At 32.5% G+C, this 12,232-nt stretch overlaps 2 protein-coding genes across 2 annotated transcripts; both read left to right on the forward strand.

Moving 5' to 3' along the window:
* Positions 1-7,830: 7,830 nt before the first annotated feature.
* On the forward strand, positions 7,831-8,391 carry LOC132925998 (uncharacterized). Its single transcript, XM_060990351.1, has one exon. It carries the CDS (start codon positions 7,831-7,833, stop codon positions 8,389-8,391), a length of 561 nt encoding a protein of 186 aa, XP_060846334.1.
* Positions 8,392-8,431: 40 nt separating this feature from the next.
* On the forward strand, positions 8,432-11,500 carry LOC132925999 (uncharacterized). The gene has a single exon (XM_060990352.1). It carries the CDS (start codon positions 8,432-8,434, stop codon positions 11,498-11,500), a length of 3,069 nt encoding a protein of 1,022 aa, XP_060846335.1.
* Positions 11,501-12,232: the final 732 nt, after the last annotated feature.

Below are 12,232 nucleotides of genomic sequence, written 5' to 3' on the forward strand. Positions count from 1 at the left end.
AAAGTGTTAGTTTAGACTCTATCATTTATTTCTCGTAAATGATACCTATAATATAATGATGTAGAATCTATTTGTGGGACAAATATAATATTATACTATATTTACTATTTATATATTATATATTATATATGACGTAATATACTCATCTAAGTCTATAATATATGTACTAGCTAGCTAATATTATATTACCATGTATTATATAATAATACCCACTAACACAACTCATCCGTTGGATATAATATATAATTATATTTATTATATATATAGACATCTCCAATATATCAATTTTATGTAAATTTGTGACATTATGTAGGTATAGATGATAATATCCATATCTTTTATATGTATTCATAGAAAATAACTGGTAAGAAGACACATGGGTGCCCGGAGGGGGGGGGGCAAGACGGGGCATCTGCCCCCCCCCCTGGAATTCAAATAGAATGTTGAACATTTTAACTTTTATTTTGATTTATAAACATTTCATCGATATTTTTACTTTAGTGTGTGGGGTTGATGATTGTAATAACAATATACTTTAAGATGTACAAAATAACGCATATTAGTGTATCACATTAAATACGTTTAAATTCTGGGAATTTATATTAATCGCCTAGTGCAGCGTTTCTCAAACTGTGGGTCGCGAACCACTTGTGACGACTGACGCACATATACGCACACAACGTAGAGATAGGTAACGAGTTAGATAACTGAGATAACTAAAAATAAACCGAATGTACAATATCACATTGGGAATTATAATAATTGTGAAATTAAATCAGTAGTCATTTTATCAACGTCTACGGTGAAACACGGACCACGTTAAATTACGTACGTACTGTATTTAGTATATTTAATATTTTGTTTTATTGTTTATACTGTTATGGGCATCAGAAATTTTTTTAAAAAACCCAAACTGTGTGATTCTCTTAGTGAAGCCTCTACTGGCTCTAATTCAATTGAAATAAATAATACAGTCAATATAGAGTCGTCGGAATCGCGTGTAGTTGAAAGTGCTTCGGTTACCATGAATACAAAAAATAACGACGGTCATGTCATCTTAACCAATGAAAAAGATATTGGAAATTATTTGAACGTCGAAAATATTGACGATTGTTTAAAACATGAACTTTTACGTAATCCTTGGGTACCGAATACTACTTATGACTTTAAGAGTGATTTAAAATTAGGAAGAACTCGAGCATTTAGACATCAATGGTTGCACGAAAACGGTTCATGGTTGACATATTCAGCTCTTGAGGGTGTGAAAGGAGCTTTTTGTAGAATATGTGTGTTGTTCAAGCCATCAATTCATAGAGGCGTACAAGGTGGATTTATAGTAAAACCGTTTACCAAGTATAAGGATTTTCATGCATCTTCTAAAATACACTTGTCTTCAAATTGGCACACTGAATCAATGTCAAGAGCGAAAGATTTTATGGATGTTATGAAAGGTAAAAAAATTAGTGTTATTGAACAAGTAAATTCTGGATTGCATAAAGAAATAGAAACTAACAGGCTAAAATTAAAACCTATTATATCAACATTTTGTTTTGTGGAACTCACGACCTTCCCTTACGAGGGAAAAAATCAGATTCTGGTGTTTTTCACGATCTTTTGAATTTTCGTATTGAATCTGGCGATGAGATATTGAAAGATCATTTTTTAACTAACGTGGGAAATGCTAAATATTCGTCCCATAGAACTCAAAATGAATTAATCACATTATGTGGAAAGATTTTAAAAGAAGAAATAGTGTGCGAAGCTAATGCCGCGAATGCGTTTTCCATCATTTCTGACGAATCGTCAGATATTTCTGGTGTTGAGCAGCTAACAATTGTAATTAGATTTTTAGACAAGCAGTCAAGTCCTATAAAGATTCGAGAAGAATTCCTTGGCTTTTTACTATTAGATAAATTAGACGCAGAATCAGTTGCTACTAAAATTTTATCATTTATGGAAGACAGTGGCCTTAATTTAAGTAAACTTTATGGACAAGGTTATGATGGTTGTGCTACAATGGCTGGCAAAGTAGGCAGCGTTGCTAAATTAATTCGTAACCGATATAATAAAGCTTTATATTTCCATTGTGCTAGTCACCGATTAAATTTAGTAATTAACGATCTAAACAAAATTATGGTTATTCGTAATACTATTGGCACAATAAAAGAAATTATTAAATTTTATCGCAAAAGTACACTTCGAAGAAATCTTATACCCAATATACCACTTTTTTGCGAAACACGCTGGTCTTCAAAGTATAAGAGTATTAGGCTGTTTTCTAAAAATTTTATTGCCATAATTCAAAGCCTTCAATCTTTGTCTATTAATGTATTATAAATTCGAATACATGACAACGTGCACTTAATCTATACTCCTCAATCTCGAATTTTACATTTATTATTAGTATGAAAATAATTGCTAAATACAAAAAAACCGGTTACAAATATTTTACAAGGTGTATCAATGGAGCTTTATAAAGTTCGGGAACATGTGGAGGAATTGTTAAAAATGTTAGAAGACAATAGAACAAATGCAAATGAAATCAGGTGCGTTACATTAGCACCACTATATTCGAAAATCATAAAATAAATTCTACCAACGATTGTTATTCCATTTGTACACATTTGTAATCTAAATTTAAACATTTGTACACTCCCCCAAACCTTTCAAAATCGTCATTTTCTCCGGCGGTGCTGGCGTAACGTTAAACTATAGCGCACTCATTTTGCCAAATATTAAAAAATATCAATTTTAAATGATACAGAATTATGTACTTTTTTTATACAATTCTGTAGAAGTAAAAAAAAATGTAGTACAACCCCCACCGTCAATCCCGACCAAAACCGTTTTTCCTATGCGCGTATTGCAGTATGTAAATAGGTACGACGCGTAACTCGATTGTAAAATGTTCATCATTTTAATTACCAATACGCTGGCAACCGCAAGTTTGAAATTCAACTCATAAATAAAATCAGTAAAATATATTATACAAATTGTACAAATTTTTGATCACAATTCTAAAATTATATCATCAGAATTAAAAGATGATGAAATTGTTGTTATTTCGTACCGTTTGAATAAAATAAAAAAACAAATTAAAGCTAAAACGGTAAGGTGTTGTTGTGTATATCCTCCGAATATGAAGAGATCACAAGGAGGGTAATATTTCATGTTTATTTTTTTAACTTTGAGCCCGTTCAATTAATATTGCTTGAGAATAATTACGTTTGATTAACTGGTAAGTGAACTTTTACTAAATATATTTTTATATTACGTACCTATATACAAAATATGTTTTTTTAAGATTTTGGTTTAAATAAACGATTACTCCGCTTTTTTTTTGAAATACATATTTATTTATAGTTAAATGAAGATATTTTAATAACTTAATTTATGTAAAATCATTTATTATATGTTCATTGTTTAATTAGTTATCACTTACCGGGACCTTACTTAAAAAGAAAACACTTTTTTGTGTATAGCCATTTCACCTGAAGAATGGCTATCTTGAATATTTCATTAAATAAAAAATAAAAATAATATGTAATAAAAATTATATTTTACAGATTTCATTCTCGACTATATAATATAATATAATTACATTAAAGTATTGAGTATTTCATCAAATCAAATCAACCTACATTAGTACTTTGTTAATATACCATACTCTGTAGTTTGTATTGAATAAAATACAAGTATTATATATTTTCACTATCATCATTAAAACATTTAGGAAACTATAGGACATAACAAGAAATTAATTCCCAAGTTCTGAGGTCCATATGTAGATGTAGTACGTAAAGTTTTAGATCATGACAGATACGTTATTGGCGATATAGATGGGTTTCAGGTAACACAACGCCCGTTTGAAACTATTGTTGGTCCCGATAGGATGAAAATGTGGATTAAGGTCTAATTTTTTTTTCTCTCTCTTTATCTATTTTCCAAAAAATAATATTATAATATACATGCTTAATTGCTTTTACATAAAGGATGCGCAGATAACACGTTTTCTTTCACCGTTTCAATTATTATTATTATTTTTTTTTTTATTATTATTATTATTATTTTATATCATATTGTTTGTATTATATTTTATATCAAATCACTTAAAATATGTTTTATTGGATATTGTCATAATTACTACAAATCTTGTTCGAGACGAACAAAATGTCAGGATTGGCCGAACTGTAGTGTTTTTAAATATTATTATTATTATGTTTTTTATTATTTTATGTTATCGCCGTGCGTCTTGCAGACCGCGGCGACTTTATAATTTGATCTATTTTTATATTTTATTATTTTACATACGTTGTCGGCGTGCGTCGGCCGACAATTCGGACCGACCACGACGACAAGTGACAAAGGAATAATATATGTTTTATGTACGTCTGATATCGTAGTCTGTCTGCACTCTGCACCCATACGCCAAGTTGGGCCGGGCGCGCAGAATGTTTTTTAATAAAGACTATTAAATATTATTATTTTATTATTTAATTAATGAAGGTGACCACTTTCCCATCACTACAAATACACTAAGCTGGTAATATTAATTTCACCTAAATCTTGAATATTTCATTAAATAAAAAATAAAAATAATATGTAATAAAAATTATATTTTACAAATTTTATTCTCGACTATATAATATTGTATATTATCAATTTAGAGCCTTAACTATCACTACAACCTGAGTGGTTCTATCTTGCGTAAAATAGTATTTGCTGTGTTTTACATTAGTAAGATGGAGACAACACATTCGAGTTTGATGCTCTCTTAATATACTTTACTTAGAGTATACTTCGTTATGTTTAGTTAATAGCTATTCAGCAATATAAATTCTGTTTGTTTCATTAACCCATACGTCTTTATGTGCAGATTTTAAAAGGATAATATATGCACACATTTTTTATTGGTCGTCGTCGTCTTATCTGCGTTTTTATTTTTTCACCTCACATTCAATATTTACAAATTTTCATGGCTTATTGCATTTGACGAACACACAGGGAAAACCCAGATCACGGCTTCTGCGGCATCTCGGGCGATGACGGATTATACAGCTGTAGTGTGTAGACTGAATATTTTATCTATAAACAGTTGTTATTAGCTAAATATATTTAAATATTTTTTATTATACTGATACTATATGTTTATAATTTAACTATAATTGGACTGAGAAAGTCTTGTCATTTTACCGTCACATCTTGTACTGTGTGGTTAATTGTTATTGTGTGCAGCTTATGCGTTATTGTTGTTTTACAAAATCGAAATAATTAATTAATACCTAGTGTATTATTACACCTATCAGTGTGTTTTAAATAATACTATTAAGGTAAGTAAAAATTACTTTTAATTACTTTAGTTTTCACTAAAATGCTTTATGAAATCGCTAATTCTAATAAAATTTAACAGCGATATCAATGCAATCCAAATTAAATGTAATTTGCTTTAATTCAAATATATTTTCTAATATATACATTTATATACTCTCAAACATAGATCAAGATGGGAAGAAAACCGAAGGTAGAACTTTCTATAATTAACAAGGAGATTGTTGCGTAGAGATATCTATATTGCCAAATGTTATCATTATGTATATTATATTATATCGGTTTATTGTTATATCCGTATATCGATATTGTTATCGGCCTGGCCGGTCTGGGGTACCGACGGGTTTTTCGATTTTTATTATAATATGGTCAGTCAGCGAAAGACATTATAAGTCGTAAAAGTGTCGACTCCGCTCTTAGAATTAAAGGCGTTAAATAAACCTAAATTACTTATTATTTCATAACAACAAAATTCATTATTTATTTTATTCTATACATTCATACAGTCCACTAATACTAATCCTATAACCGGTGTAATTTTATCACGGCAACATTTGGTCCATTCAAACCGGATTTGAACGAGTAATTGTAAAAAAAGTGCGTTTTATTTTGTTGTTTTTAAGTTTAGTAGATTCAGCGTATCGACATATCGTAATGAATCTAGCGTGTCGTCTATAATCCGGGAAAGTGCGTCTATGGTTAATTAACATCCCGTCGATTGACTTCGTTTATCGCTATAAAGTTTATACGAGTACTGTTATTGCTGTGCAGAAAGTCCATTGTACAAGGTCAGTAAACCAGCCCACCATCAAATAAAAATCAAAACGCCAAGTGTCAAGGTAAGAGAGTCACGTTTCATAAATTTTTTTTAGTTCCTTTTCCTATTTCGTATCGTAGTACCGTCACCCGATTAGGATGGGAGAACCCGATATAAATACACTAATTGCGCGAAAATAAAGGCTATAGTAACTCTGTTTCAAAACTATCTAAAATCACCCGATTGCGACATAAAACAAATACCACCACGTCAGCTCAAAATAGAAGAAGCTTGGCAAAATTTCGAGTTAGTGCAAACAGCGATTGAAGAATTAGAGAATAATACTAGCACAACAGATCATTCACAATATAGAATTGATTTTGAAAATTTATTTTTTGAGACGGTTGCGGAGGCCGAACAAAAAATTAGTTCTATTAGGGCAAACCAAAACGAAACATCATTCCGTAACTCGAACAACGGAGAGAGCATTAATTCGACATCGTCGATCATAAAATTAGCAGCGTTAAATATACCAGTATTTAATGGTAGTTATAATGATTGATTGGGTATCGTTTAAAGACATTTTTACTGCATTAATCCACACAAATAGTAATTTAACACCAATTCAAAAAATTTTTTATTTACGTTCTTCTCTTAACGGCGATGCAGCAAATTGCATAAAAAATTTCGAAACCATGGCTATAAATTACGAGCACGCGTGGAAGACGTTGACTGCGCGTTACAATAATGAAAAATTATTAATTCAATGTCATGTCAAAGATATTTGTGAGTTAAACGTAGTCAAAGATAATTCATCGGATAGTTTGCGAATGTTTTCGGATTCACTGCGTACTCATATATCGGCACTTGAAGCATTAAAGCAACGACCAACCGATTGGGGACCTCTACTTATACACATAATATGTTAAAAATTAGACTCAAACACACTAACTGAATGGGAGGTGAAATCGCCAAAAACCGAAATTCCAAAGATCGAAAATTTAATGATATTTTTAGACGACCGTGCACAGATTTTAGAAGCAGTAGAATCATCAAAAAGTCTTATAAATAATATAAATACTATTTCGACATCGGAAATTAAAAACAACATTAATCGAAAAAATAGTCACAATAAAACTCGCATAACTTCTATAGCATTCCCGACCACTACCGAAGTAAGCTGTTTTATATGTAACTTAAAACATACTATTTACAAATGCCCCACGTTTTTGGCACTATCAATTAACGATCGTATTAAAAAGGTTAATGAAATTGAATTGTGTAAATTATGCTTACGTAAACATGATTCCAAAAAAAGATGTTTATCCCGAAATTGTTTCAAATGCGGAAAAACACATAATACATTACTGCATATTGTCCAACATAAAATCAACAATGATGCGAGATCGATAACGGAAGGAAAATCAAATCACTCTTCAACTCAAATTGACGTAAATTCCTCGATAAGCGCGCACTCGCATGACAAAAACTACGAGCAGGTACTTTTATCGACAGCGATCGTACGAGTATTTGGTGAAAATAAAAGTTCGTCATTATGTCGTGCCTTATTAGATTCAGGTTCACAAAGTAATTTCATTACTGAAGAATTGGTGCTATGTTTAAAATTAAAAAGGTCAAAAACTAATCATCAAATTAGTAGTATCGGAACAACAGTACAGCATGCACATTCATATGTTATCGCTCAGGTGAAATCGAAATTTAACGACTATAGTTTTACCTTAAAAATGTTAGTAGTGCCGAAAATTACGAACGATATACCTGCGAAACACATATATAATACGGGTCACATACCGCAGAACGTAAGCTTAGCTGACCAATTATTCTGGTCTCCACAGAAAGTTGATTTATTAATAGGCGCGACACATTTCTACGATTTAATGAGTGAACGTCGAATTAAACCTGCATCGAACGGTCCAATATTCCAAGAGACAAAACTCGGATGGGTAGTATCGGGGCCTACGCAAATTTACAATCATAAGGTTGAACCGTTAAATAACAGTATATGCTACACCGCGTCGATACATACCAACGTGACATTAGAAAATATGTTACCACGATTTTGGCGTGTAGAAGAATTTGAAGGAGATAACACCTATACTATTGAAGAAAAGACATGCAAAAGTATTTTTGACAAAACTGTGATAAGAGAACCAGATGTTCGATTTACAGTACATTTACCATTTCGCGAAAATTCATTACGCTTAGGCGAGTCTTACAATATCGCTAAGCGTCGTCTATTAAACCTAGAAAGTCGTCTTGCAAACAATACAAAATTAAAAAAATGAATATACACATTTTATGAATGAGTATACAAGTTTAGGACACATGGAGCAAGTACAAGACGACCAAATTAATGATAAGGAAGAAGCATATTATTTACCGCATCATGCGGTTTTCAAAGAAGCAAGTACGTCGACTCGACTTCGCGTTGTTTTTGACGCTTCATGCAAGACTAGTAACGGCGTTAGTTTAAACGATGTATTGTTGAAAGGACCGGTTTTGCAAGACGATTTGGTATATATACTCGCTCGCTTCCGAACACATAATTTCGTATTGTCCGCGGATATCACGAAAATGTACAGACAGTTTTGGGTAACAAAAGCTCATAGAATATTTCAACGAATCTTATGGCGCACAAATCCACAGGAAAATATTAACATTTTTCAACTTAACACGGTTACTTACGGAACCGTTCCTGCGTCTTTTTTGGCCACCGGATGCTTACATAAACTAGCCGATTCGCAAAATGTCGATCCTATAATAGCAGCGGCCATAAAGCGTGACTTTTATATGGATGATTTTTTAGGCGGTACTAATTCTTATGAATCAGCTGTTCAATTACGAGATGGTCTAATTAAGACAATGCAATCCGCAGGCTTAGAATTGCGAAAATGGGCTTCGAATAATGATAATTTAATTAAAGATGTAATGTCAATAAAAGAAGATAGTAAATACTCGGTCCCCATTAGTGACGACAATTCGATAACAAAGGTTCTGGGATTGTTTTGGAACTCAACCACTGATACGTTACAATTTGAAGTGCAACAAAATAATTTTACAATCATAAGTCGAATTACGAAACGCGAAATCTTGTCGGTAATCGCATGCCTATTAGACCCATTAGGACTAGTGGGTCCCGCTATTATACGGGCCAAGCTTATGTTACAGCAGTTGTGGCGATTAAAAATACAATGGGACGAACCGCTTCCGAACGAGATTCAAGAACAATGGATTACCTATAGAAACTCTTTGTGTGAATTAAATAACCTAATTATACCTCGACAAATTACGTGTAAAAATGATATCGTAAATATACAAATTCACGGGTTCGCGGATGCGAGCATCAATGCGTATGGCTGTTGCTTATATTTACGATGTACAAATTCGGATGGTGTGCACACTTCAAAATTAATATGTGCAAAGTCCAAGGTGGCACCATTAAAATTTATATCTTTACCTCGATTGGAGTTATGCGCGGCGCTTTTATTGTCAAGATTATCGAGTAAAATAGTTCCAAAATTAAATTTGAAAATTAGTAAAAGTTATTTTTGGTCTGATTCGAATATTGTTTTATCGTGGATTACTTCCCCTTCTACCAAATGGAAAACCTTTGTGGCCCATCGTGTTGGGGAAATTCAGGAACGAACTTCTATTGCGGATTGGTCACACGTCCACACCAAGGAAAATCCAGCTGATATTATTTCACGCAGTTGTTGTCCGTCGAAATTAAGTTCATTGTCATTATGGTGGTTTGGTCCAAAATGGCTAATTAAAAATGAAATAGAGTATCCCGTACTAAAGACGTCTTCGAATTCAACAAAATTAAAAATACCCGAAGCTCGAGAGATAACGATATCTAATGTGTGTACAAATACGCTGAATGATAATTTTTCCTTAATTAATCATTATTCGTCAATAAACAAATTAATTCACGTAACAGCTTATTGTTTACGTTTTCGGTACAATGCATTACACAGAAATTCAAGGTTAACAGGAATGCTTAGCGTGGAAGAAATTAAATACACGCGTATTGTTATTATACGATGTGTTCAAAAAAGATCATTCCCTCGTGAAATAAAAGATTTAATAAAATTGAAAAACGTAAGCGCGTCTAGTAAATTGTTTCGTTTGTGTCCATTTATAGACCACGGTGGTTTGATAAAGGTGGGAGGTCGTTTGAAGAACGCCGCTTCGATAGACATTTATCAACGACACCCGATCGTCTTACCCGCAGATGACCATTTTACACGTTTATTATTTAAACACGAACACGAAAGATGTATGCACGGGGGCCCACAAGCGACCCTATCGACGATACGATTACAATATTGGCTGCTAAATGGTCGAAATATAGCACGAAGTACAGTGCATAAATGTGTGAAATGTTTTAAATATAAACCGATTGTCGTACAACCTATTATGGGACAATTACCTGCAGACCGCGTAGAACCGGCTCGCGCGTTCCTAAAATGTGGGATTGATTTCGCTGGTCCGTTTTTGATTAAATCTAGTTTACGTCGCAATGCTCCTTTAAGTAAAGGTTATGTATGCATTTTTGTATGTTTTACAACCAAGGCGACTCATTTAGAATTGGTTAGTGATTTATCTACACAGGCTTTCATCGGAGCGCTAAACCGTTTTTTTGATAGACGAGGTAAAAGTAGCGTGATATATTCCGATAATGCTACTAATTTTGCCGGTGCAAATAATAAATTAAAAGAATGGTACGATTTATTTCAAGTCGATAAACATAAAACAAAGTTGGATGAGGTCTTGAAGAACAATGGTGTACAGTGGAAATTTATACCTGCGCGCTCCCCGCATTTCGGCGGATTATGGGAATCCGCCGTGAAATCTATGAAGAATATAGTACGAAAGACGCTCGGTGACGCTCATTTAACATATGAAGAATTTAATACCGTTCTCACGCGCGCCGAAGCATGTTTAAATTCCCGTCCTCTTACACCTCTTTCTACCGATCCTAATGACTTGGGGGTATTGACACCCGGTCATTTCCTAATAGGTGACTCTCTGCTGGCAATTCCCGAGCCTGACATATCTGATGTCAAAACCAACAGATTGACGCGATGGCGTAGGTTAAGTCATTATTCTCAAATAATTTGGAAGAAATGGAGTCGTGAATATTTAAATCAACTTCAGGAGAGGAAAAAGTGGTTAGGTGAGAAGGGACCTAAGTTAGATATCGATACTGTAGTATTAGTTCGAGACGAAAACATCTCCCCCTTAAATTGGAAGCTGGGTCGTGTGACGAAGATTCAACGAGGTCCCGACGATATCATTCGTTCAGCTGATGTTAAATTGGTAAATGGTTGTATTACACGAGCAGTGCGGAACTTATGTCCACTTCCCTTTGATGGAAATATATCTAAATAACTAAATATTTATTATACCTTTTATAATTGTGTATTTATTATAATCAAATATCGAAATTTATTATATTTTAACTTATTTTATATATTATTATTTATTTGTTTATTATATTATTATTATATATATTTTTTATTGTAATTATCATTAGTTGAAAACAAATGTTTCAAGGAGGGCGGCATGTTGCGTAGAGATATCTATATTGCCAAATGTTATCATTATGTATATTATATTATATCGGTTTATTGTTATATCCGTATATCGATATTGTTATCGGCCTGGCCGGTCTGGGGTACCGACGGGTTTTTCGATTTTTATTATAATATGGTCAGTCAGCGAAAGACATTATAAGTCGTAAAAGTGTCGACTCCGCTCTTAGAATTAAAGGCGTTAAATAAACCTAAATTACTTATTATTTCATAACAACAAAATTCATTATTTATTTTATTCTATACATTCATACAGTCCACTAATACTAATCCTATAACCGGTGTAATTTTATCACGGCAACAGAGATTGTGAATCATAAAAATGAAATAATTGACAAAAATACCCAAAGTTAGTACCTACTCTTTTACAAAAAATTGGTTGAAAAATGTTAAAATTATACCTTAACTAAATATTTAATCCAATTAGATTAGACCTAAAACAACAAATTGTTAAGGTTCTTTAAAGTAATCCTTAAGAATTTTAATATCGGTTCAAAAGTTAAGCTTTAAGTTATAAATTACTTTATTT

This window comes from Rhopalosiphum padi, chromosome 3, assembly GCF_020882245.1.
Source record: "Rhopalosiphum padi isolate XX-2018 chromosome 3, ASM2088224v1, whole genome shotgun sequence".
Lineage (NCBI taxonomy): Eukaryota > Metazoa > Arthropoda > Insecta > Hemiptera > Aphididae > Rhopalosiphum > Rhopalosiphum padi.